This window comes from Ornithorhynchus anatinus, chromosome 4 (genome assembly GCF_004115215.2).
Source record: "Ornithorhynchus anatinus isolate Pmale09 chromosome 4, mOrnAna1.pri.v4, whole genome shotgun sequence".
Lineage (NCBI taxonomy): Eukaryota > Metazoa > Chordata > Mammalia > Monotremata > Ornithorhynchidae > Ornithorhynchus > Ornithorhynchus anatinus.
Genome location: NC_041731.1, coordinates 43,215,947 through 43,243,556, shown reverse-complemented (window position 1 = coordinate 43,243,556; position 27,610 = coordinate 43,215,947). Strand labels below are relative to the sequence as shown.

Genomic DNA, 27,610 nt, shown 5'->3' with positions numbered 1-27,610 from the left:
CCACCCTGAAGAGGAGGCTGTGGCCCTGGCACCTACCCAGGGCATCCTGCAGGTACTTCTGCCCCACCAGCTTGAGATACTCCTCAATGGCTTTGGTGGCCAGCGTGTTCTCCCGGAAGATGAGATGCTCGTTCTCCCCACAGCGGTCCACCTCTGACATCATCAGGTCTGTCAAGAAGTCCTGTGAAAAGAAGGCAGATGGTCTGAGTTTTGGATCTCCTCCCCTTCCTCAGAAATTCCCAAGTATCAATCTGGGACCAGAGAGATGAGGGTAGGAGGCCTCCTCCCTACCTCCCCAAGTGAATTAACCCAGACCCATCAGGACCAATGTGGCTGACTGACCTGGGCCCATGGGGAGCACTTTGGGTGAGGACTGAGTTCAGTTCCTTCCTCTCCCAGATCCAGGCTCCCCAGCCTCCCTATCCAGGTTGGCCAGATCTCCAAATCTTTTCTGTCCTCTGCCCTTTCCGGCTCTCTGATCAGACCAACCTGGCAAAGGAAGGGGCTATTTTTTATGGTATTAAGTGTCTACCATGCCAAGCACTATACTAGGCACTGGATTAGATACAAGATAATTAGATCAGACACAGTCCCTGTCCCACCTGGGGCTCACAGTTTAAGTAGGGTGCTATGGGGGTCTTTGCCCCGGGCACCAAACAGGATCACCCAGGCGGAACTGCCTGAGCCCAAGCCTCTTTCCCCCTGGGGAGTGTGTTTGTGCCAACCACAGGCCACCACAATGGATTGGGAAGAGTGGCAGGTGCAGGAAGACAGAGCTTGCCCTGAGCCACTCTCATTTGGAAGAGACATTGCAGGCTCCCTGGGGGAGGACCACAACTCCACGAAGGAAAGAGGAATCAAGAGAAGTTTCCCTTGTTTATCTCTGTCCACCCCTCCTCCCCGGATCTCAAGGGGGGCGAAGCATACTGCCTGCATGCAGGAAAAACTCTGTCTGCTCACAGCAACGTGTGGGCTCAGGGGAGGTTTGCAGAGCTTAGAGAGTGCAACAGTTGGAGAGGTAATGTGGCTCTCACGGGCTGCTGGGATTGATTGGGCGGGGAGCACAGCCCAGAACCCACTGCAATGAACTTGTTCACAGGCAGCTGGCGGCCTGGGACCGTTGAAGCCCATGGGCTCCCCAACCTCAAACTGGGACCTGACCCGAACCCAGCCCTATGGGCATCTGAACTCGCCAGCCCCCAAAGCCACTGTTGGTCCCTCTTCTTTCCACAGCAGATTTTTTTTAATGGTATTTGTTAAGCGCTTACTAAATGCCAGGCACTTACTAAATGCCCACATGTCCCATGTGGGGCTAGCAGTCTTAATCCCCATTTTACAGATGAGGTAACTGAGGCACAGAGAAATGAAGTGACTTGCCCAAGGCCACACAGCAGACAAGTGGTGGAGCAGTGCAGATTCTTATCCTTTACTTTTTGAGAGTGGATGTTTTCTGTGGTGGGCCAGGAGACTCATCCCTTTTAAGTCCAGCTCTAGCAGGGGCCCATTCAGGCCTACTGTAGTAGATGGGAGGCTAATGAGGGTCTGTCCAGCCAGTCAACCCCGTCTGTCTCTGTGAGACCTTGGCTCCCTGCCTCTTGAAACTGGTACCTTGGGAGAGTACTTCTGGGTTTTGGGTGGCTGAAGGAGCCCTTCAAGAGCCGCCTGGGCCTTGTGGGAGAATGCACCAAGCCGGCTGCTGTTTCTCAGGACAATAACGGTGCAGTGCTCGGCTCCCCAGCTTCCCTTCCCATAATACTCCCTGTGAGGGGGAGGAAAAAGGGAAAACATCACCCAGCAGACAGGCAGAAATGCAGGAACACACCCCCTTGGAAAAAGAGTCAACCCTTTTCCTTGCATTCTCATAATTCACTTTGCATTCAACTGCTGGAGAGAGGAGAGCTGGGCAGGGGAGAAACTTCTGCCTGAGTGGGGATGGAGAGGCAGGGAGGGCAGTGTGGCACATTGGGGGCTGCAGAATGGGCTGGGGGCACCCAAAGTCCTGGGTTCCCTTGTTGGAAAGAGCCTCCTTCCATCCCCACCACTGGGTAGATGTGGGGGGTGGTGAGGTGCTTCCTCCTTCTCTTCACTTCTGTACTAAAGCAGATGGTGCCGGGAAAAACAATCCCATTTTCCTTTACTTCCACTCACATTGGTTCAGACCCTTGGCACCGTAAATATGAGGTGCTGCCCTGCTCCCCGAAGGTGGCCTCTGGCCCCTGACCTCTGGCCTCTGATCGGGGCTCTGCCCTTCGACAGTCCCTGGATCTCTCCTGGCAAACGTTTCCATTCTGGGCAGCCGCTCCTCCTGACACAAGGCGCTGATTCCCAATTAGCAGCCACTGACCTTGGCTTTGCCGGGTTTTCTCCCCTGTCACTTTCCCAACATACTAATTATCTCAGGAACATTGAGTTTTATGGCCTTCCACAGCCAGGGATCTGCTACTGCTGCTGCTGCTAACACCCATCCCAGACCTGGCCGGGGCTGGACGAACAGACCGAGCCGTGAGGCTGTCAGGGAGGGCAATTTGGCTGGCGCGCTCTGCTGTAGCAGGTTCTGCTCCTTGGTCCTCTTTTTTTTTTTAAAATGGTATCTTTAAGTGCTTACTATCGGCCAGACACTGCTCTAAGAGCTGGGGTAGGTACAAGCTAATCAGGTTAGACACCATCTTTGTACCACATGGGGCTCACAGTCTTAAGCCCCATTTTTTAGATGAGGTAAGTGAAGCTAAAAGAAGTGAAGTGACTTTCCCAAGGTCACACAGAAGACAAGTGGCAGAGCTGGGATTAGAATCCAGTCCTTCTGACTCCCAGGCCCTTGCTCTATCTACTGGGTAACAATGCTTTTTGTGATTTCAGAGGGGATGGACAGAGACAGTTCTTAGCTGGGCTGGTGCCTGATTCCCATTAGCTGCCTGAGAGGGGCAGGTTGGATAAGGGCCAAATCTCCCTAAGTTGGCATTCTACCTCCCTGACTCATCATCCTCACCACCTCTGGCTTTTCTGAGGTTCATCCACATCCAGTGTTCTCCTACCCCCAATCCCTCTCACTAGTGGTTCCCCTCTGGAAACCCAAACAACAGACAGAAGGGAAAGGAACAATTAGGGCTGCTCTCTGATTTCTTGAGAGCTTCCGATTATTTTCAGGCTGGTCTAGGTCCCTCGAGAAGCTGTGCTACTGGAGCACCTTGCCTCCCTATGCCCCTTGGTCCTGGATGCACATCTGGTGTGAGACACATCTGGAGCCACAGCATGTTGTGAGCAGGGAACATGTCCCCCAACTCCGTTGTACTGTACTCTCCCTAGTGCTTAGTACACTGCTCTGCACACAGTAAGCACTCCATAAATAAGACTGATTGATTGATTAATCCCCTTGGGTAGCCATGGCTCAGGTAGATGGACCCAGCACGGTCTTGTTCACGGAAAACAACTCAGAGGCTCCTTAAGCTGGTGCTAGCTGGGATTTTGCCCTCTGATCTGGATGGTTCAGGCACCATCAAACTCCTCTGGGTTGGGGAGGGACACCTACGGCTTAACAGGACCTCCGTGGGCTTGCAGCTAGAGCATGCGCTCTCTGAGAAGCAGCTGGGACAGACCCTTTTGACCAGTATGAAGGAGAGTTTGTCAAAGAAGGAAGGAAAGACAGATTTAGAAAACAGCTCCAGGCTGGGCAGGGCTCTGATATCCAGTGGCTTTTCCTCCCAGCATGGCCTAGTAGATAGAGCCTGGGAGTCAGAAGGACCTGGGTTCTAATCCCCGCTCCACCACTTGTCTGCTGTGAGACTTCGGGAAAGTCATAGGTAACTTCTCTGTGCCTCAGTTATCACATCTTAAAACAAGGATTAAGATTGTGATCTCCAAATGGGATAGGGACTGTATTCAACCTGATTAGCTTGTATCTACCCCAGCGATCAGAACAGTGCTGAACACGTAGTAGGTGCTTAACAAATACCATAATTATTATTACTACTATTCCACATTCAGAGGAAAAAAAGGTATATATACAGATGAATAAGCAGCCACTCTCCAAGCTTCTCGGACACTCGGAGCTGGAGGTTGTCCAGTGGATGGCAGTGGCCTCACAGCCTCCTTGGAGGCTCTGAGGGCAGCACTGACTTCCACAATGGTTGGGACCCCTCCATGGAGTTGGAAAACACTCCAAGGTGGGAACCTGCCCGGCCCCTCCTCTCTACAGGGCCGGACCCTAGGAGTAGCTGTGTGATGTCTGCCATCCTTCCTCCTGGCTCGAGATGGCCATTAAACATCACTAGCTTTCCTGTCTACAACCCAGTTCTCCTCTAGTGAGTCATTATAGGTCTCTCATCCATGAATTCATCCAACTCTTTCTTGAACCTACTGACACTTTCACCCTAAACAATATCCGGTGGGAATGAATTATATACGTTTACCACAGCTGTATGAAATAGGACTTCCTCTTATCTTTTTTTAAAATCTACCACCTTTAAACTTTAATGGGTGCCTTCTCAGCCCACTGTTGCAGGATAAGGAGAATGACAGCTCTGCGATGTCCCTGACAACACCTTTCATGACTTTGTAAAGTTCAAACTCCTGGCTGTAGGCTTTAAAACACTCAATCACCTTGCCCCCTCCTACCTTACCTCCCTAATTTCCTACTACAACCTAGCCCACGCACTTCATTTCTCTAATGCCAACCTACCCACTTGCCTATCTTGCTCCTGACCTCTCGCCTATATCCCGCCCCTGGCCTGGAACATCCTCTTTCTTCATAATAATAATGTTGGTATTTGTTAAGTGCCTACTCTGAGCAGAGCACTGTTCTAAGTGCTGGGGTAGATTCAGGGTCATCAGGTTGTCCCACGTGAGGCTCACAGTTAATCCCCATTTTACAGATGAGGTAACTGAGGCACAAAGAAGTTAAGTGACTTGCCCACAGTCACACAGCTGACAAGAGACAGAGCCGGGATTCGCACCCATGACTTCTGACTTCCAAGCCTGGGCTCTTTCCACTGAGCCATGCTGCTTCATAGTTGACAGACAACCACTCTCCCCATCTCCAAAGCCTTATTGAAAGCACTCTTCCTCCAAGAGGCTTTCCCCAACTAAGCCTTTATTTCTTCTTCTCCCACTCCCTTCTGGGTCATCCTTGGATTTGTACCCTCTATTCAACCCTCCCTCGGCCCCACGTATTTACTGAGCATTTACAATCAATCAATCGTATTTGCTGAGCATTTACTATGTGCAGAACACTGTACTAAATGCTTGGCAGAGTATCATTCAACAGAAATAGCAGACCTGTTCCCTGCCCATAGGTAACCAAATAGGCGGCGGTCAGTCCGGCTGTGACCCAAACAACCCAAGGGTTTCCCTGTTGAATTCAGGGTGCGACATGATGCTTGGCTCTCATTAGTGGGTGACTGCCCGCTGAGGCTTGGCACCCAACCTGAGCAGGAGAAAGGCACCACTGCTAGCCTCTCCTGCCTCTGTTGGCCAAAATTCATTTCTAGCCTTGATTCCCTTCTAAACATTACTAAATCTGAAATAACAATAATAATGACAATACTAACTGTGGCATTTGTTAAGCACTTACTCCGTGCCAAGCTCTATTCTATGTGCTCAGATAGATACAAGGTAATCAAGTTGTCCAGAAAACGAGACCTCACGGGCTCCCACACAGTACTCCAGCGCTTAGAAAAGTGCTCTGCATGTAGTAAGTGCTTAACAAACACCAACATTATTATTATTACTGTAGGGGCATAGTCCTCCTTTAGAGGGAATGATCTCCAACAGGGGTCGGTGTGTAGAAAATGTTCACCCTGCCCCACCAGGAGGCGGGGTACAGAAAAATATTTACCCCGGCTAACCAGAGAACAGAGTTTAGAAAGCCTTCCCCCAGGTCCATCAAGCCGGCCAAGGATGCAGAGCTCCCAGGGATGGTTTCCTTTCCAGCTGGGATGACTGTTTTTTGTTTTTTTGTTTTTGTTTCTTAAATGGCATTTGCTAAGTGCTTACTATGTCCCAAGCAATGTGCTAAGCACTAGCGTACATACAAGTTAATTAACAGTCCATGTCCCACATGGGGCTCACAGTCCCCATTTTATAGATAACTGAGGTATAGGGATGTTAAGTGACTTGCCCAAGGTCATATAGCAGACAAAGTGGTGGAGCAGGAATTTGACCCTAGATCCTTCTGACTCCCAGGCCCGTGTTCTATCCAATAGGCAACACTGCTATTCTCTGGTCCCCTTGGCCAAGGGAAAGGGCTTCTTGATGAGCAAGAACAGAGAAATGGCAGTCACAACCTCCGTCTCCTAAGGTTTCGCTTCCTGAGAGGTGACTCTGGGCGCTGACAGGGCCGGGTCTCAGAGGTAGCTGGAGGTGGGGAGGAGAATGGAAACTGGAGTTTCCTCCTGGAAGACACCTGTGGAAGAGTACAAACCTCCCTGAAGGAGAAGGCTCTCTCTTCTCGTCTTGTGATCTACTCTGGGCTGCCCAGAACCAGCACATAGGAGGCTGGAGGAAACTTAATCAGGAAAGTCAGTAACGTTCAGTGAATTTTCAGAATCAACATCCCTGGATTCTTCTGTTTCCCCCAAGTTTGAGGCCTGAGGCCGATTCCAAATTGAGACCAGTGGAGTAGGGAAAAGGCACTGGTAAGGGTCCAATGACTCACTGTGGGGCCTCTCTGAAGGAGTGTTTACTCTGAGGGAGGGGCTGGAAGGGAGGCTGGAGCAGTCTGTAAAGATGTGTCACTGCACACTAGGCAGAGAGACTGTAAAGAGCCAAGTCCAGCTCCCAAGCTTTCCCAGAGAGGCTGGGAGACATTTGGGAAATCTGTCAACCTGAAGCCTTATCGGTAAGGAACAGAGAGCCTCTTGGTCTAGGGGCCCTCCACCCTGGACTGGTGTCAATCAATAGCTCAAGAGATCCCTGAAGGGTCCCAGAGACCTCTAGTCTGCATTCAATAAGCCAAAGGGATGATCTCCTCACTATGGAAGCTCAGGAAATACTCTGTGAGGTGAATGCAGGGAAAGTGGAGGAGGAAGCATAAAGGAAGAAGAGAGCGAGGAGGGGAGAAAGCAAAAATGAAAGATGAGAAGAGGGGGAAAAAGTGGAGGAAGTGGAGGAAGAGGAAGAAAAGAAAGAGAAAGGGGGAGAGAGAGGAGGCGAAAGGAAGCAGAGAACAGGAGAGAGGAGGAGAAAGGAGGCAGAAGAAGAGGAAGGGAAGAAAAAACCCGGGGAGGAAGAGAAGGAGATTAACGGGGAGGACAGGGAGGAGGAGGGAAGAGGGAAAAACTCAGTGAGGAAATTATCTGGGAGGCCCAACCACTTAGCTCAACTTCGAGGTCTCTAGGTTTCAGGCCGGTGCTATGGGTCCCAGTTGCCCTGGCTGCTGCATCCCAGCCTCTTCGGGATTGGCAGCTCCCTTCTTCCTGATCCCTTCTCCCCTTCCCTCTTTGCCAGCTAAGAGAGTTTCTTGCAAAATCCTGATGCTCACAGGCACAATCCATCTCAGCCCTATCTGACAGAGACCTGGCCCTGGTTTACCCCCAGCAGACCAGATAAGACTCGGATGCCAGCGTGAATGAGGAAGAAGCCTGGCAAAAGGGCCAAGACGGCAGTGGAAAAGAAGAGACCTCCCTGCCCTCATGATGAATCTTCCACCAGTCATGCCAATAGGGCTGAGAACAGGGGATCAGCATAGGAAAGAGAGCTTTCCAGAGACAAACCAGGAATAGAAGGCAGTGGTAATTCAATTATGGGTGCTCAATCAGTACTGTCAACACTGGCCCACAGCTAGCCTTTCCGCCACTCAGGAGCGAGACTTAAATCTCCTCTGGACTCAGGGGGCAGAGGGGTGGGGCAGTTCGGAAAGAGGGAGCCCGGCTGGTATGAGATCAGCAACGTCACCGAGCTCCGTTACAAGCAGCTAATTGGTCAGATCGGGAGAATGGCCGCTGTCAGGCCTGACGGGAACCACTGAATCACGGCTCCAGCAAGGGGAGAGCGGAGCAGGAGGGGCACTGCCCCACACCAGGCAAGCTTCCAAATGGGAGGGAATCAAAACCCCAAACCTGCCAGGTGCCTGCATGTGTGAGAGGTGGAGAAAATACCCTCCAAGGATAAGGACTTTCAGCGACAAGGGCTTTACAGAAGCAAAATCAAAGCCAACCAAACAGGGAGTCCTGGGCCCCCAGCTCCACCTGGCACCCTCCGGGCCCCCATCCAGCAATGGCTGATTTGGGCAGGAGGATGATAAGATTCAGATTTTACAACTAAGTGATCTCCAAGGTTGGTTCTTTCTGGGTAAGTGATTCCCAGCTCGGCTTCCAGGCACAATGGTAGGGGCATACGTGCTACATAGCTCTTCGGCCTAGAAGCAAGAGGCATCTGTCCTCATTGCAGTGGCGAGGGAAGCCAGGCTTTGAGGTTCCTAGCATGTGCAGCTTGTCCAGCTTGTCACTTTGCACTGGCAGAAAGCATAAGGGGAGAGGTTCCAGGGGTGGCAGCATCTTCCAGAAAAACCCTCACAGAGGCAGAGTGAGGGAGCTGGAAAACACGCTTCAGTTGTCAGGAGGTGGAGGATGAGCCTCTCCACAAGGATTTCCAGGAGGAAGAATTTTCTGAGAGGAGCCAGTATTCTCCACTGGGTGCTCTTCTTCCTCCTTAATCCCAGGGCCACGTGTGGCCGACTGTCACCAAGGGAGGGGCCTGTTGACCATAAGACACTTGGCACTCAGCCGTGGGCACTCAGGAGCAGGCCCAAGGGAGCTGCTCTGATTCTGACCGGGGCTACAGGTCCTCAGGAGCAGGCCCAAGCCGCGCTCTCATTGACTGGGGCCGCAGGTATTCAGGAGCATACCCAAACCGCTCTGATTCTAACTGGCAGCCATGGGCACACAGAAGCAGACCTGAGCCACTCTGATTCTGACCAGGGCAGTGAGGCACTCAGGAATGGGCCTGAGTGAGCCATTCTGACTCTGACCAGGATCTCAGGAACTCGGGAGTAGACCAAAGTCATTCTGATTCTAACCAGGGCCAAGGACACTCGGAAGCAGGCCCAAGTCATTCTGACTCTGACCAGGGCCACTGGCTCTCAGGAGTAGGCGTGAGCCACTCTGTTATTGATCAGGGCCATAGGCATTCAGGAACAGCCTGGAGTGCTCTCACTCTGATCGGGGCCATAGGCATTCAGGAGGTGGCCCAGCAAGCCATTCTGACCCAAGGCTGCCAGCCAACAACCTCTGAGGATGTTGAGGTTCATTGTTGCTAATGTTCTAGGGGGCTGAGTGATGGCTGGGCCGATTGACTTTGAAAAAATAAGGTTCCTAAGGCTGACTAATGGGATTGGCTTCACCTTAGGAGGATTTCACTGATAAAGGTAATAAGATTACAGGTCATTTTTCTAAGACCTACCTTTCCCAACCCCCTCCCTTACTCCAGAGGAGCTATGTAGGGGGAAAGGTCAGGAGGAAAGGCTCCTGAAGGTCTACTGAGCATGGGCAGGCCTGGAGATAAGAGCTGAGCGGCAGCACTGAAGCAGGGATCTAAATATCCCCATTTAATAACTAGATGACATAAAGGAGTGAGTAAGCCCCTCACAGGCCCACTAACTGCTTCAAGCTGCCTAAAACCTTGAATTAAATCACTTAATTCATTATCCTCTACAAATCCCTTCACTGCTAAAAGAACAGCTGGAGCACACGGTCCGATCCTTAAGGGTCTGGGGCCACTGGAGCAAAGGGGTGGAGCACCCCAAGGACCAAGGATGCCTGTCCCAGCCCAGCTCACACCCTCACCCTGGTAGTGGGTACCCTCCACCTCAGGGTACAGAGAGATCAGCCTCTCTGATGCTTGGGCTCTGGTTGGCTGGGAAGACCATCAGAATGGGACATGGGTCAAAGGTCTGAGCCCTGGGATCACCATTGGGACTTGGCATGCCCTGTGACAAGCTGAGCTAGTGGTTACAACTGGGCAAATTTAGGTAACTGCTGGGCTCCGACCTGGCTGGGACCCTGTTGCAAGTCTGTGGTTGGGGAACAAGCTGGGGGCTGAGCCTTCTCTTCCTTCCCCGTGGTGGGCTAGCGGCTGAGGAGTTGACACTTGCGGGGGGCTTTCCTGGTAGAGGCCAGATTCCCAGCAGGAGGCCGGTGTGGGACTCGGGAATGGGGACACTCTCCCTGGGATCTGCTCTGTGGTCCGAGCCCCCGGGCCCCCTACCCTAGAGAGCATCATGGGGGGCTGCTGCCACTCGGGGAGAGAGAAGAGATGTGCCTTTAACCCGACCCAGATGAGTCTGTGATGCACAGATATGGAACTGGCCTCTCAAATCTAGAACAAGGGTTTCCCTGACCAAACAAGGCCAAGTGTTGAGCTTCTCCTGCCCTGAGCTGGCTGAAGAGTTATCAAGTGGCCTCTAGCTGGACTTTCAGTCTTCCCCAAGAGACTAGTGTCGGGTGATCAGTGCATTTGTTTTGCTGAGTTCAGCTCCTGCCTAAATGTCAGTCTAGTAAATCAAAGTCGGCTGGCACGTTTAGAGGCCAGAGAACAGTCACCGTAGGCATCAACCTTTCCGAGACACTTTTCCTCCGCCTCCTGGGCTACCAATCTGGGTTGATGTATTTCCCAGAGCCTGGAGCCAAAGTGGACTCCCAGGCTGGGACTGCTGAAGGCACCACAGAGCTAGGATAGTAGGGGTTTTGTAGTGGAGGTATGTCAGCCTGAAGTTCGGCACTCGGAATGGAAATACTGACTTAGTGGAAACTGCAGAGGCCGGGCCAGCCTGTCCTGGGTGGCAGGGCGGAGGTGGGAATCATCCAAGCTGCTGAGTGATGGGCAGCTCCCATTGCATGCATCCTCTCTGCCTCTGCCTAGATGGAGAATGCCCTGTCAAAGGCCTTGGGAGGGGCCTCACCCACCCAAGGAGAGCTTCCTTCACAGTGGTCCCCCAGCAGAGCAACCAATCAATCAATTGTATTTATTGAGTGCTTACTGTGTGCAGAGCGCTATATTAAAGCACTGTGAGAGTACAGTACAGCAGAGTTAATAGACAACCTCCCTGTCCACAAGGAGCTTACAGTCTAGTAGGGGAGACAGATATTAATATGAAGAAATGATGGATATGCAGCATGGCCTAGTGGCAAAAGCACGGGCTTGCGAGTCAGAGGATGTGCGTTCTAAACGTGGCTCCGCCACTTGTCTGCGGAGTGACCTTGGGCAAGTCACTTAACTTCTCTGTGCCTCAGTTACTGTGCCAGTTACCTCATCTGTAAAATGGGGACTAAGACTTTGAGCCCCATCTGGCAAAGGGACTGTATCCAACCTGATTACCTTGCATCTACCCCAGCATTTAGAACAGTGCCTGGGACATAGCACTCAACAAATATCATAGTTATTAATTATGTACATAAATACCATGGGTCTGAGATGAGGTGAATAAAGGGGGCCTACTCAAGTGCAAGGACAACATGGAAAGGAATGGGAGAAGAGGAAATGAGGGCTTAGTCAGGGAAGGCTTCTTGGAGAAGATGTGATTTTAATAAGGATCGGAAGGTAGGGATAATGATTGTCTGTTATGAAGCGGGAGGGAGTTCCAGGACAGAGGCAGGATGTGAGCTGCTTTTGCTTCACCATTGGTCATCGGCCTGCCAGTAGAGGAACGTTTGTCTATGTCTTTAAACTCCTTTGCTCCCCTTACCTGTAATTTATTTTAGCCTCTGCCTCCTTGCTAGTCTACTGTACTCTCTCCAAAGCACTTAGTACAGTGCTCTAAATAGAGTAAGCATTCAGTAAGTACTACTGAGTGACCGATACATCTCTATACTCCAGAAGCAGTGGCAGAAATTCCGATCAGACAGACCTACAGAGTAACCTTCTTCCCTAGACCAGTTGATCAGTGTGGGAATCTGTGGATTCCCCTTCCGGGAAGACTGGGCCCTTAAGACCTGGAGAGAGCCATCGTTCAGATCAGTAATGTCTGCATCAATTATATCCATTATTTATTTATATTAATATCTGTCTCCCCCTGAAAGCTCACTGTGGACAAGGATTGTGTCTACCAATTCTGTTATACTGAATTCTCCCAAGCCCTTAAGAGAGTGCTCTGCACACAGTAATCACTCAATGAATACAACTGATTGGTTGATGAGTGTCCAGAGGCAGGGAGATGGACTGACTGGCCTTTGACGGGTCTGGCCATCTGAGGAATCTAAGGGCAGCATAGAGACAAATCCAATTCCCATGATGGTTATCTTAACTAACCTGCCTGAAAGATTCCCTGGGATGTGGAGAGTTAGAGGGCCATGAGCTCAGGAGGAGAGAGTCATTCCTGGGATCAGGCTGTTCAAGTGGCAGCTTTAACCAGGCTGCCTAATGAGTCTGTGTCTGCCTCCAGCACCAGCGGCCCGCAGAATTCCAGTCTTGCCCATGGCTTTATGGGCAGCTCTGGCCCTGGTCCTGACCCCTTGGGTACTGCATGGAGTGGCCCAGCCAGGACATAATTCTCCTGCCCTTCTCTGCCCTGGGGCTGGGTCTCATATTCAGACCTCTGCTGTGCTTCTCCCTGCCTGTCCTCAAAGCACCACAGCAATTAGTGACCACTCAGTGGGGTCGAGGTAGAAGTGTATTTCATTTACCACCAAGTCTCCTGTAAGGTAGTGACAATTAAAAAAAAAAGGCATGCTCGTAATTGCTCAATTACATTGCTTAATAGGCTTCCTGCTGCAACCACATTTTTTTCAGAGGGGCAGCTGAAGCTGGAGAATTTGAGCCTTTGCTGGCAGAGAGAACCTGGGAAAGAGAGAGAGTGTGTGTGTGTGTGTACACTCACACAGGCATGTACACACGCACACAAACCTGGCAGGTGCTATCTGTACAAACCCAGGACGTGGGTCTTAGAAAAACACACGCAACACATAGGAAAACAATGAACCAATGAGCAGCACCCACAAACTGGATCTCTTGTTCTCAGGCCACCCCAGAGACCATAGGGAAAATCCAGTTCTAAGCCACCGGCCAGTTTGCAGTTTTGTAAATTACCAGCCTGTCCTGAGCTCTCACTAGAGGGCAGAAACCTATGCTGGGTCTCAAGATCCTTGTGGACAGGGATTATGCCTACTAACTCAACTGTATTGTCTTCTCCCAAGCACCTACTACAGTGGTCTGCATGCGGAAAGCACTCAGTAAATACTATCAATTGATTCTGGGCAAAGGAAAACAGAAGCCCTCGAGGGAGTGACAATCTGGCAGGGGAGATGGGACAGTATACGTGAACACTGCACTCCCCCCGACACCCTCTCACCAAAGTCAGAGTGGTCAGGCCCTATTTTTTCCTTCACCCCATACTCTCTGGCCTTACCTCCGAAGGTAGATCCAGCAACATCATAGCAAATTCTTTGACTCATTGGTGGCAATTCTGGGACCCGTTTCTTGTGCTTTCCCTTGGGAAAAATTCCCAGCGAGTCCCTTCACAATGGATGATTCCATTCTCAGGGGCAAGAGGGCCTGGGCTGTGAGGCCCAGCCTTCCATTCCTTGAGTTTTGTTTTTGCCTTGGGGTGGAAGGCTTAAGCCATTGGCCTGCTCAGATACTGGGACTTGCTGAAGGCCCTGTAGAAAATGAAGGGGAGGACCTGGCAACTGCCCCATTAGGGTGCCACTTGCTCCTCAGGGCCTCAGCCACGGGGCCATCACTAAAACTCCACCCCAAAACTCCACCTGACCTTTCTTCAAAGGCAAACTGTGGATGAGAGTGGAATGGATTGTTCAGAGATGCCACAGAAATGTCTCACTTTATCTCCTCAGAGTGTTCACATCTGCCACAATGCCACCATACCCACCACAATGCTACTATGTATACCATAATGCCAACATCTGCCAAAGTGTTACCACGCTTACACAATGCGACCCACACCACAATCCATGACATCTGCTGCAATGCTACCATCCCTGCTACAATCTCATCATCTTTGCCTCAGTGCCACCACAACCACGACAATACCATCACATCCTCCCCTCCTTCATATCTATTCCCTCCCAGCCCTTCTCCATTTCCAGCGGGCAACTGTTGGTGAAAAAGGACTCATCTTATTAAAGGAATAATTAACCAGACCACAGATTTAGAAAAGCTAAGATCAGTGAGATGAATCCTCAGGGTCAGGAAGGGGTTAGTAATGCCCCAAGAGCACCTCTGGCCCACTGCTGCTAGATGGGTTTTCAACATACAGCTGTGTGACTGTGGGCAAGTCACTTAACTTCTCTGTGCCTCAGTTACCTCATCTGTAAAATGGGGATTAAGACTGTGAGCCCCACGTGGGACAACCTGATTCCCCTGTGTCTACCCCAGCGCTTAGAACAGTGCTCGGCACATAGTAAGTGCTTAACAAATACCAACATTATTATTATTATTTACCACAATTCCCATTTCGATGCTGCAACTTTCTTTCCCAGGAAGATTTGTGTAGGGGCTTGGGAAGATCCATGAGCCTTCCTTACATTTTGGAGGCTGGGGATGAGCTGACTCAACAGTCCAGGACAGGTAAGGGCTCTGGGAGCCTGGGTAATCAACCCAGCTCTACCGCCGTCAACCAGCAAGTCTGTCAACCTCTCTAGGACTGGTTTTCCATCTGGAATATGGAGATAATATTTTCAGCCCCTCCTTGCCTCCCAGAACTGTAATGAGGACAAGGGAGCTCATCAATGAGAAAGTGAGGTAGAAAAGTACAAAACCCAAAGCAGACCCCATTCCAGGCACAGCCTCACTCCCTCTGTACATATCAGTTTGAACCTCAGGCTGGTTCCTGGCAGGAGGGTTCCAGTTTTTCTCCTCCCATCTCTCCCTCCTGCCCCCCACCAAGCTGCTCCAGGAGCCAGTAGGCCACAGCCTGACTGCCTTCCAGAGGCTACTCTCCCTGCCTCCCACCACCTGACGGGGTTGTCCCAGAGTCCCGTTTAAGTTCTGTGAACAGGGAATCCATTACTAACAACCCCATTTCACAGCTGGGGAAATAGAGGTAGGGGCTGGATGACTTGCCCCTTACAAGGCAGAAGAACAGGCAAAGAGCACTACTCAGTGCCTAGATCCCTCTCCCAAGGATCCAGATCCAGCTGAAAGCCCCCCCAGGCATGTTGTGGCCCATTACCTCTCACGCAACTTCTCCTAAATCTGCAATAATGAGCAGGTAACAGCAGGCTGGTGAGACACACATCTGCACTCACCTGACAAACAATCCTCCTTCCCCGCTCCTCACATTGCTGCCTGCCTCTTGTTAAGACCGTGATTCAGGGAATTGGGAATTGGTGTGATGGGAGTTTGGCCAGAGGAAATTCTAGGGAGAATGAGTGAGTGCTATGGTCAGAGAGACAACCCCAAACCCAGTTGAGCCAGACACCAGGTGTGTGTTTGGAATACGCTGCTGGGAACAAGGGGTATTAGGGAGGGATGACAACAGTGACTGTGGAGAGGCCTTTCCCAACCAGATTTAACTCTGGGGGATGTGGGGTGGTGTTTAGGAGAGTGAAGGAAGGAAGAGGATCCACAGAAAGTCACTCCCAGTAATCTCAGGGATAACCACACCAGGACATCTATCTCAGCTTCTACCCCTCGAGTCACTCACCAAAGGTGAATGTGAGGAAATAATAAAAATAATGATAATAAATGTGGTACTTGTTAAGCACTTACTACGTGCTGAGCAATGAACTGAGTGCTGGGGTAAATACAATACTATTCATCTGGCACAGACTCTATCCCACAAGGTCCTCACAGTATAAGGGGGAGGGAAAAGCAAACATTAAATCCCCATTTTACAGATGAGGTAACTGAGGCACAGAAAAGTTAAGTGACTTGCCCATGGTCACACAACAGGCAAGTGTTAGACACAGGATTAGAACCCAGAAACTTTGAATCCTAGTCCTGTGCTCTTTTCCCTAGGACATGCTGTTTCTCATATTCCCTCTGCTTCTCAAACATTCAGGTCGTGGCATCTCAGAAGGCTGCATTTATGGGACTGCCATTCCCCCACCACCCAGGGCTGCCCAGTTGGACTAGCTCGCCGAGGGCAGGGAATGTGTCTGTTTATTAGTATACTGTATTCTATGTGCTTAGTACAGTGCTTTGCACTCAAGCGCTCAATAAATGCAACTGAATGAACGAATGAATACCAGGTCTGGAGGCTGCCACTCTGAGACGCAGTGGAGAGTAACAAAAAAAAAAAAATCCAGTTTTCTCCAGCGGAGAGAACAGACCAACAGAATAGATGAATGCCGTTGACACACCCACCCCTTTCATCACATTAAGTTCTCTCAAGACCTTCTGAGCAGACCAGCCATCCTGCCTGGATCAAAGCCAAATCTCTGGCCACTGATGGGGTGGATGGGAAGTCCTTCCCTGATCTCCTTTTCTCCTCAGCTGCGGCTCAGAGCCTGCAGTTTCCTTCTCTGCCACAGGCTTGGTTCTGGCCTACCCCTGATCCATCTGTGTTGATGAAAGGAGACACTGCTGGCTACTTTACCTTGAGTCCAGATGTTCCAAATCCTAAACTGCACGGCCCAAGAGACACTGGGAAAACCAGGTAAGGGATGGGGATGGAGGGGCAACCTCTCCTTACAAGCACGGACGGGGGACCCTCCATTCCACGGACTCCAGGATTCCGTCCCTCACCCCAGCCAGGAGAACAGGACATGAGACCAATGGGAACAATGAGCCAGCTGTCACTTGGAGAAACCGAGAGCTGCTTAGCCGGCCTCCTCTTCAAGGCCCAATCCCACTCTCCACTCTCATTCCCCTCTGCTGGCAGTTGTAGAGGCTGTGGCAGCTGGATGGCTAGTCTCAGTGGCCAATGTCTGTTCCTAATGATGGCCTTCTTTGGCCCATGGTAGCCCCAGGGTCAAGCATGGGGGCTGGACGGCAGAGAGACTGCCGGGGGAGTTTGGATAGCTTCCTTATGTCCTGGTCCTTGGGACTACTGTTTCTGAGGTCTCCACCCTTCCTTTTCTCTCCGTCCACCTCTCCTCTCACCTGTCTCCGTCTCACTGCCATTTCAACATGAGGATATTCTCTGGCCACAGGCCACCTGCCCTGGATAGCATCCATCCGAAGAGGTGCAGAAGAGGATGGTGGGCAGGGAGGATTTCCAAATTCCCCAGGCCAGGCCTCTCAGGCACGCCAGGGGATCTGGAATGGGCAATTCTGGCCTTGAGATGTGGGCTGCCCAGGGGGAGAGTGGGACAAGTTCCCAAGAAGCTCCCAGTCCCAAACTGAAATGAGCAGAGCCCTAGGAGCCAGGGGCTTGGGCCTTATTCTGACCTAGCCTTTCCCAGGCCTAAGGCCAGGGATGTCGTGGTAACTCTTCAACAGGACACCCCCCACTTCCACCAAACCAAGCTTTTTTCCCCACATATGGAAATGGACCCTGGGCAGTCCTCCCAGAGAAGCAGAGAGTGCTGCAGTCCGGCAGTTGGGGCCCACTGCTTTGTACACAGTCCTAATTGTTACCGTGGTATCCTGGAACTACAGGTCTCAGCAGTCAGGGGACAGCTGCTTAAATACAAAAATACTGTGCTTGTGCAGCTGTGCCAGCTGCAAATGAGACCTGAGACAACTTCTGGACCAATTCAAACTCCCACAGCTCCAATATGGAGGGCTTCTTTCTCCAGGATCACCTGTGGATTGGGGGGATTACGCAGTGTTCATAGGCACCCAGGGTGCTGGGGTCGATCACTCTGTTCCGCTCTCATGATAGGCCCATGTCACAAAGGAAATCTCCTGCCACCCCTCTAGGTGGGGATGAGCCCAGTAGCCCTGCCCTGGCTCTGCCCCTCCAATAACCCCTGCCAAAACCTACAGTTTGAGTACAGTGCTCTGTACATAGTAAGCACTCAATAAATACTATTGAATGAATGAAAAACCTGCCCTGAGAGATCCTACCTCCTGCAGCAGCCTAGGGGAGTAGAAGGTGGGGGAGGAGGGGTGTCGGGTGTGTATGTGTGTGTGTGGGCATAACACTGTGGCTTCCATAGGCCACCATCCCCACACAGGTGGCTCCAGGACAACTGCAGGGGCCTGCTCACTGGACTCCTGGGAACCTTGGGTCTCAGGCCAAGGCAGAATCCCTCTTCATCCATCCACACTGCATTATAGGATTAAAAGGCATTTTCCGCTGGCCAACCAGGAAAAGGGGACCCTAACGCATTTACAACTGCCAGCATTTAGCAACTACCAGAGCCGGTGAAAACGGCTGCTGTTCGGCCAGAGAAGTAGCACACATCTCCCAACTTCACCAGCCAAAACAGCATCCTCCTCCACAGTCACAGGCACTCACAGTCTCTAGCAGCAGAGCCAATGACCTCTCATTCATTTCCATGGCTCCCTGCACAAAACTCCTAACCCCAAAAAGGGTGGGGAACTCATGGCCTCTTGTCTGGACCCTGGGAGATAGGACAGAGTCTTTGGGTTCACAGGCCCAAGGGGGGCTGCAGCTCAAAGCCCACCTCTCAGGGAAAGCCTTCCTAGATTTATTCATTCATTCAATAGTATTTATTGAGTGCTTACTATGTGCAGAGCACTGTACTAAGCGCTTGGAATGTACAAATCGGTAACAGATAGAGACAGTCCCTGCCCTTTGACGGGCTTACAGTCTAATCGGGGGAGACAGACAAAAACAATAGCAATACATCGGGGCCGTTCAATGTGGTATAGCATCTCAACATTTGCCCCTGTCTGCTCCTCCCTCCCCCTTCAGGGAGGCTGGTGCCAGCAGGGCTGCTGGGACAGACGTGACCTCTTTCAAGATTCAAGAGAGCACCGCCCAGAGTGACCATCACTGTTGCTTCTCTGAACAGAGACCGATGTTAGCTCTCTCCCCACCACCTTCTCTCTCTCTCTTCCTTCCCCTCTCCCCTCCCACCCCCAGGCCAGAGCAATGGGTTGCCTCATGCACGGTGGGGGTTTGCTGACCCTTGAGACTGAGCCACACCCTGCCTCCTCCACCTCTCTCAGAGTCCCTCTGGCTTTGATCTGGGTAACAGTTTGTGCCAGGAAAGGGGTGAAGACTGCTCCCTGCAGCCCCCCAGGGAAGAGGAAAGGACACGAAGACCATGAGAAGAAGGGAGGAGCTTGCCAACCAGTGGGAGACCGGGCCCCCTGTGGGAAATAAGGGGAGAGATTACCTTTGCCTTCCCAGTGCTTTGCAGAATATGTACCAGTGCTGACGCCATCTCCTCCTTGTTTTTCACGCTCAGCACGGGCTCCAGCACGGAGCAGAGCACCAGGTAGTTGTTGGTGATGTACTCGGCAAACTCCTTGTACATCTCCATGGGCAGGATGCTCATGGTCTGGTAGCGGCTCTTAATGCGAATCATTGGGCCTGGGGCCTTGCCCTTGTTGGGCGGGGTGACCACCGGGTACCACTTCTCGATAAACTGCCGCCCTGAGACCGAGCCCACCGCCAGGTTCACCAGCCCAATGTAATTGTTCTTGTCCTTCTTCTTCTTCTTGTCCGTCTCCTTGTACAGGTGCACCGTGATGTTCTTGAGGGACGGCAGGTTGTTGAACTCAAAGTGCTCCCCCCAGAAGACATTGTCCGTCTTCAACTTGCAGGTAGTCCGTGCATACAGGACATCATCCAGGCACAGTTCGCACAAGTATTTCTTCTTCGCCGGAAGGTCCTTGGCCTCGATAATCCACAGTTTCAGCATGTGTTCCACCCTCCGGCTGTTGTCCTGAAATCACCGGATATGGGAGAAAGGTCATGTGGGTTTGGGGGAACGAAGCCACCCAGTCCCCAGAACCCTTTAAGCAAGTTCCAAATGCACCCAAATCAAGTTCCTTATATTTGAAGGACCCAAGAACCCAGTGGCTTGATTCTATAGCGCTTTAAGACCACAATGGCACTCAAGAATTTACATAACTTTACTACATAAGTGAATTTCTCCCTCCAAGATACCATTTAGCCTCTTGCCTGCTGTCTCCAGCAGCCAACTCATATGAGACCTGGGCCAATGCCTACAGATTGAAAACACACTATTTCCCTGTGCATTGCTAACCAGGGTGTAATAAAACATCACAGGAGCTCTGTGGTATTTTCATTCTACAGGACCACCCCTTTCTATTTGTGCAGATGAGGTGGTGGGCTTCCCTCCAAACTATCCCCTGTTAGGGTGGGTGAAGTAGGATGTTGAGGGATATCTGTTTCTCATTATTAAGGGGTTTGGCTGGTACTGTGGGCTTGTAACTTGCCTCACCTCTTGTCATCCACTGGGGGAGGCAAGGAGAGATGTTTCTAATCCTTTGCAGGAGGGCTGCAGGGAAGAGTTATCCAGGCAATTGATCTGTCTGAAATGCAATCTCTTCTGGGAAGAGGCACCAGGGGCTACTTGACTCATTTCCTGGCCACCCTCCCAAGGGAGAGCACAAAGAAGGCACACAGGGGGTGTGATGGTGCCATCATAGTCAATGTGGAGAGAGAAATGCCACTGAGGTGTGGCCACTGGAGCCGGATCAGAATCCCGGGGGCCTGGCTTAGCAGGGCTCTCCAGGGGCCTTTTTGTCTCTCTCGGCCTCCTTCCCAGGCATCATTTATTCCTACAGCTATTTGGGGAGGAGACACCACAGTGCCCCCAACCCTGCTGAGGTGATAAATCTGTGGTTTCGAACCTCATTTTCCCTCTCTGGCCTGGTACTGACTGCATGAAGTCAGGCTGGCAGTCAAAATGTCCCTCACTCAGCCGTTCTGGCACAGGTTGATGGCTGGGGAAAAAGCAGAAACTTCCTGGAAGCAGCATCACAGGCAGAAAAGTGACAGGGGGAGGCAGAGGAGACAGTCCAACCCTCATAAACATCCTGCCATATGTCTCTCCTCTGCCACAGCCTCTAAGGAGGAAGCAGGGAGGGGAATGGTGGGAAGAAAGATGTCGGGCTTGGGGTCATCAGCCCCAGCCGCTACCTTGTTTGGGTGCACCGCCCGCCGCAGGTTTTCCATCCATTTGTCTCGTTCGGCCGCAGACCGACAGGAAAAGCATTTACTCCCCGAGGAAGTAGTCACCTGCATGGGAAAGATGATGATGAGTTTGATTATAATAATAACTGTGGCATTTGTTAAGGACTTACTATGTGCCAAGAACTGCACTAGGTAGCAGTGTATATATGAGATAGTCAGGTCAGACACAGTCCTGTCCCGACAAGGGCTAAAATTAATAATATTATTTTGGTTTTTGTTAGGTGCTTACTGTGGGCCAAGCACTGAACTAAGCACTGGGGTAGATACAAGATAATCAGGTCGGACACAGTCCTGGCCACACGTGAAGATCACAGTCTAAGAACAAGTGACAACAAGAATTGAATGCCCCTTTTACAGCAGAAAGGAAACTGAGGCATGGAGGAGTGAAGTGATTTGTCCAAGGTCACACAGCAGGCAAGTGGCAGAGCAGGGACTAGAGCTGGGGATTATTTCTTGAAGGGCCCAGCAGAATGCCTATTGGGCTTCTGCGATTGTTCCAAGCTTCCCAAGGACCTAGTTCATTTCACTGCACCAAAGGTGTGGGCAATAGATGGTACTAATAGTCCTACTCCTCTCTTCTCTAGCTAGTTCCAGTGTTGGCATCAGCCAGCCTTAGGACAGGGAAGTTTGGGTCCTGGGGGATACTAATCTCTCCAAAAGAGTAAGCTCACTTCAGGCATCTTTCTAGAGATTTTTTTGACAGCATGTTCCCTACAAGCCAGATTCTTTGTCCTCTCCCATACTCCCACCCCTCCACTTCTGCCTTTGTCTCCTGTACCCCTCCATTTCAATCCCACCCCTCCATTTCACTGTGGTTGAGTCTAAGAAGCTGAAGGTCCCTGAACAACCCCCAAGAAGTAGCGTGCCTAATGGAAAGAGCGAAGGCCTAAGAGTCAGAGGACCTGGATTCTAATTCTGGCTCTGCCATGTGTCTGCAGGATGACCTTGGGCAAGTCATATCACTTCTCTTTGCCTCAGTTACTCTATCTGTAAAATGGGGATTAAGACTGTGAGCTCCATGGGATATGGACTGTTTCAAATCTTACTAGCTTCCACTTACCTATTCCAGTGCTTAGTAAGCACTTCATGAAATTCCATTTAAAAATACACAAACAAAAAACCCAGCCCAGCAGGGCAGAGAAGCGAAATTACACTTGTCTGCCCGTGTGCAAGGTTGGGGTGGAGAGGGCTCTGATGAAATGCCCTAGTTTTTCTCCTTCTTTCTAATAATAATCATAATAATTATAGTGTTTGTTGAGTGCTTACTATGTGCCTGGCACTGTTCTAAGCGCTGGGCTAGTGGAAACAGCACGGGCTTGGGAGTCAGAGGTCATGGGTTCCAATCCCGGCTCCACCACTTGTCAGCTGTGTGACTTTGGACAAGTCACTTTAACTTCTCTGGGCCTCAGGTACTTCATCTATAAAATGGGGATTGAGTGTGAGCCCCACATGGGACAACCTGATTACTTTGTATCAACCCCAGCACTTAGAACAGTGTTTTGCACATAGTAACCACTTAAATACTACAATTATTATTATTTTTATTATTATACAAGATAATCGGGTTGGACACAGTCCCCGTCCCACATAAGGCTCAGTCTTAATCCCCATTTTACAGATGAGGAAACCAAAACACAAAGAAGTTAAGTGACTTGCCCAAGGTCACACAAGGTCACAGAGAAGAAAAGTGGCGGAGCTGGAATTAGAACCCATGACCTTCTGACTCCTAGGCCCATGCTCTATCCACTAAGCCATGCTGCAACCCTGCCCTGTGTTATCCAGAGCTCCTGTGGCTTCTACAGAAATTTCCAGCCTCCTTCATCTGGGTGAAGGGCAGGAGGAAGGTCACCCCAACCTCTGGACAGTTCTCTCAAACCTGAGGTTCTAAGAACCTTCAAGTTCCCAGATGCTGCGTAGCTCCTGGAATTTGTGCTTCACGTTCTACCATAGGAGCCCCTGGCCCCTCCATTTCTCACTCAGGGGACAGCATTGGGCTGTTTTAGGAGAAGAGGCACTTTCTGCCTTACTCCAGCCGCCCAGGCCTAATGTTCCACTTGGGGGTCACAGGATCATCCAACTAGAGCCATCGGGACTGGTCTCAGGAGGCTGAGCAGAATCTAACTCCTTCTAGTAGCCCTCACCTCTGGGCAGTGAAAAATGGAGTCTCTGGGTGCCTCAGGGTGGCAGGGAGATGGGGTGGTGATCCTTTTTCCCTCCCAGGACAGGTAAGCAGGGTAGAGACGAGGCGTGGCTTAGTGGAAATAGCACGGAATTGGGACAGTGGATGTGGGTTCTAATCCCGGGTCCACCACTTGTCTGCTGTGTGACCTTGGGCAAGCCTTTTAACTTTTCTGTGTCTCAGTTACCTCATCTGTAAAATGGGGATTAAGAATGTGAGCCCCATGTGGGACAACCCAATTATCTTCTATCTACTCCAGAGCTTTGAACAGTGTTTGGCACATAGTGCTTAACTAACACAAAAATCATAATAATAGTAATGACCAGGCAACGAGACCCTCCCCACTGCCTCGCTGGGGCCTAACACCTCTGAAAAATGGTGTCCAGAGAAGACTTCCCCATCCTAAACCCAGAGATGTTTTCCCCTGCATCCTGGCCACCCAAAGCTGACACACCTGAACTGCCCTGTTACCACAGCACTAGCCCTCTAAACCTTTGGCCACTTCCTGAGATGAGCCTACACATACTCTATAAGGCATCTCCAACATATACATTTATGCATAATGATCAAATAGAGCGCAGGGGTGTTCATATTCAACAATGGCACCAGGGTCAGTGATCGGCCAGGATCTGGGCCTGTGGTGTGGCCAAGGAGAAGGATGGGTCACCGATAATCTGCCTGGCTCGGAGTCCACACAAACACACCACCCTGGGCTTGTGTCCGGGGTGATCACGGGCAGCGTCTGGAAGTTCTGAGCTCTGACTCGCAGACTGCTCAGAGTCTTCGCTCAAGAAGAGCTCCCACTCCTAACTGCCACATCCACCGTCCACCACTGCTCCCTCTTGGGAGTCCAAACCACCTTCTTGCAGATCTTCCTTTCTTCAAAATCCCTCTGGGGCTTGGGGCAAGGCTCTTGGGTACTGTTGACAGGCTGGCTGTCTCTGCCTTCCAAGGGTAGAAATTCTCTGAGGGAGCGGGCTTGGGTGTGATCTGTGGTTTGGGGATCCATGTCGCTCTATAGGTTCCCTGAGACATTCAGACTCTTGTCCAGCCCACGGCTGTGCTCTCTCCCCTGCTGCTCCCAGGGTTAGACTGGTTAGACTTCCCCACTTGTCCATATCCAAGAGGAACAGGCAGGCTGGCAAGTGTCCTGGGGGAACGGATGACCCTCTGGTTTGAGTTTTCTGACTTCAGCCCTGCAGGGAGGCACTGGCCCAAGGTGTCTTCTACCACTCAGTGGTACACCTGGCCAGCTGTGGTTTTCCACATCTCGGTGGGTTCAGCCTTGTGGTCATCTTCTCACATTTCTGATGTGCTAGGGTGTCACTTTCCCGTGCCTGATTCGGGCCCTTCCGAGTCAGGCTGGGTGCTGTCCAGAGCCTTCAGGGTCTTCTCAGGTCTGATTGGCTTATCCCAGGTTGGTGGGGCGGACCCGGCCCAGCCCACTCCACCACTGCCTATCTGGAGAGAGGAATCAGATCACGCATCAGTGTGGGGCAAGAGGACAGCAGCTCGCAGACAACAAAAGAGAGAAATCCCTAGGCCCTAGGGATCCTGGGGCTGGGAAAAGGTGTCACACACCTAGTCACCTAGCCACCCCTTTACATCCATATTTGCATACCTGAATCCAAACACCTAACACCCATCCTTATATGCAAATCCACAGAAGCAAGCTCAGAGGTCCACCCATCCACATCCGGTCATTCTCGGTCTCCTTCACTGGCGCCTCCTCCCCCTCCCATCCTTTAACTGTTGGAGTTCCTCAAGGGTCAGTTCTTGGCCCTCTTCTGTTCTCCATTTACACTCACTCCCTCGGTGAACTCATTCGCTTTCACGGCTGTGACTACCATCTTTACGCTGATGACACGCAGATCTTCATCTCCGCCCCTATCCTCTCCCCCTCCCTTCAGGCTCGCATCTCTTCCTGCCTCCAGGATGTCTCCACCTGCATGTCGGCCCGCCACCTAAAACTCAATATGAGCAAGACTGAGCTCCTCATCTTCCCTCCCAAACCCGGTCCTCTCCCAGACTCCCCATCACCGTGGATGGCACCACCATCCTTCCCGTCTCTCGGGCCCGCTATCTCGGTGTCATCCTTGACTCGTCTCTCTCGTTCACCCCACACATCCTATCTGTTACCAAGACCTGCCGGTTTCACCTTTACAATATCGCCAAGATCCACCCTTTCCTCTCCACCCAGACGGCTACCTTACTGCTACGGGCTCTCATTAGATCCCGGCTAGACTACTGTGTCAGCCTTCTCTCTGATCTCCCTTCCTCCTCTCTCGCCCCGCTCCAGTCTATTCTTCACTCCGCTGCCCGGCTCATCTTCCTGCAGAAACGATCTGGGCATGTCACTCCCCTTCTTAAACAACTCCAGTGGTTGCCTATCATCCTCCGCTCCAAACAAAAACTTCTCACTCTAGGCTTCAAGGCTCTCCATCACCTTGCCCCTTCCTACCTCTCCTCCCTTCTCTCTTTCTACCGCCCACCCCGCACGCTCCGCTCCTCCGCCGCCCACCTCCTCACCGTCCCTCGGTCTCGCCTATCCCGCCGTCGACCCCTGGGCCACGTCCTCCCGCAGTCCTGGAACGCCCTCCCTCCTCACCTCCGCCAAACTGATTCTCTTCCCCTCTTCAAAACCCTACTTAAAACTCACCTCCTCCAAGAGGCCTTCCCAGACTGAGCTCCTCTTCTCCCTCTACTCCCTCTACCACCCCCCCTTCACCTCTCCGCAGCTTAACCCTCTTTTCCCCCCATTTCCCTCTGCTCCTCCCCCTCTCCCTTCCCATCCCCTCAGCACTGTACTCGTCCGCTCAACTGTATATATTTTCATTACCCTACTAATTTTGTTAATGAAATGTACATCGCCTTGATTCTATTTAGTTGCCATTGTTTTTACGAGATATTCTTCCCCTTGACTCTATTTACTGCCATTGTTCTTGTCTGTCCGTCTCCCCCGATTAGACTGTAAGCCCGTCAAACGGCAGGGACTGTCTCTATCTGTTGCCGACTTGTTCATCCCAAGTGCTTAGTACAGTGCTCTGCACATAGTAAGCGCTCAATAAATACTATTGAATGAATGAATCCACAGACTCCATGATCAAATGTACCCGCCACCCAAACATGGGTTTTCCCCAACAGGGTCACGGAGTTCAGATAGGAGCATCATGGAAGGCTGTAATCCAATCACACAGCTTACGTAGTAGGCACTCCTGCCGTGTATCGAACACCCGCATGGACACACACACACACACACACACACACACACACTACAAAATGCCTGGATACAAATTCACCCTGATGCACAAAAAACTACACATACCCACACACACCTGCAGGAGTGATTCCAGCCCTTTTCTTCCCAGCCCACTGAAAAAAGACCGCTGATCTGATATCTCAGAAGAGTCACATCTCCCACCCTCTCCCTTGCCTTCCCACCCTATTCTCCTCCCCAGTCTGGTACAACTCCCTATGTCCCTGAAATGGAAAAAATCACTCTAGACAGTTGCCAGGCTGGAGGTTGCCCTGTGACCCCCACAAACCAGTCAAGGGGATAAAGCCTTGAGGGTGGGCAGCAGGCCATGAATGTTCTGGGACCCTGAAAGCAAAAAGGACCAAACTAGTTCCTTTCTCTGATGTAACTTCTTGATGTTACTCGCTCTGTGCCTTAGATGGATCATGCTAATAATTAAACATAGTTATCTGGGGGATTTATCTTTCGAGAAATTGTCTGGGGGCGGCGGAGGGAATGAGCAGGACAAGGAGGGCGCTTTGGCATGCTTCTGTTCTCAGCCCTGGAAGGGACGTTGTTCCGGAAATTCCACCCAGAGAACTCCCAGGACGATCAAACCCCAACAAGGACTCATCTGCCTGCACGTTGGGGCTGCCTGGATTCTCCAATGCTTCCCACCCGACGGTGAAGGGAGGGGAGCGGAGCATGCCCAGAGCCAGCTTGCTCCCAAGATAACAAGAGAGGCAGGAATTTAAATAAACCACAAATCTGCTGAAGACATATGCGTCTCTGGCTGGAGCTGGAAAGGAGCCATCTTTCTTTAGCAGTGCCAGGCTGTTTCACATAGAGGGAGCAGGGCTTTGAACTGATGGAACTCTGCTCCACTTCCTCTCTTCAACCGGAGACCTGGAGGCTCCCCACCTACCCCTCTCCTTTAGCCAGATGAACTCCCCACTTGGCACTAACGCTCTCACTTACCCCAGGTTGGGTCCTGAGCTAGCTGTGAAGAATTTCAATGTGTTTATTTCACTCTTGGATAAGTATGGGCTGGGGAATTCAGGAGGGAGTGCTGGCTGCTAAAACAACCTCGGGAGCAGGTATGTGTGTGGGCTTATTCGTAAGCCTGGTTTAATGTCAGAGGTCCTTCCCCGAATCCCCGTGCAAGAGGATTATTTGGGAGGCTATTTTACTAGGAAAGATGAAACTCCTACTGTCCGTCAAGAGCAAG

At 51.3% G+C, this 27,610-nt stretch overlaps 1 protein-coding gene across 11 annotated transcripts in view; it reads right to left on the bottom strand.

Annotated features, from left to right (window-relative positions):
- Nucleotides 1–27,610, bottom strand: part of LOC100081752 (DAB2 interacting protein) — a 349,972-nt gene that overhangs the window by 29,610 nt on the left and 292,752 nt on the right. For all 11 annotated transcript variants that reach the window (XM_029062225.2, XM_029062227.2, XM_029062226.2 and 8 more), the window contains 3 exons: nt 20,915–21,013; nt 19,140–19,691; nt 37–181 (listed from right to left, as the gene is read on the bottom strand). In XM_029062225.2, the coding sequence (XP_028918058.1) occupies nt 37–181; nt 19,140–19,691; nt 20,915–21,013 (796 nt within the window). The remainder of the gene's footprint in view (nt 1–36; nt 182–19,139; nt 19,692–20,914; nt 21,014–27,610) is intronic.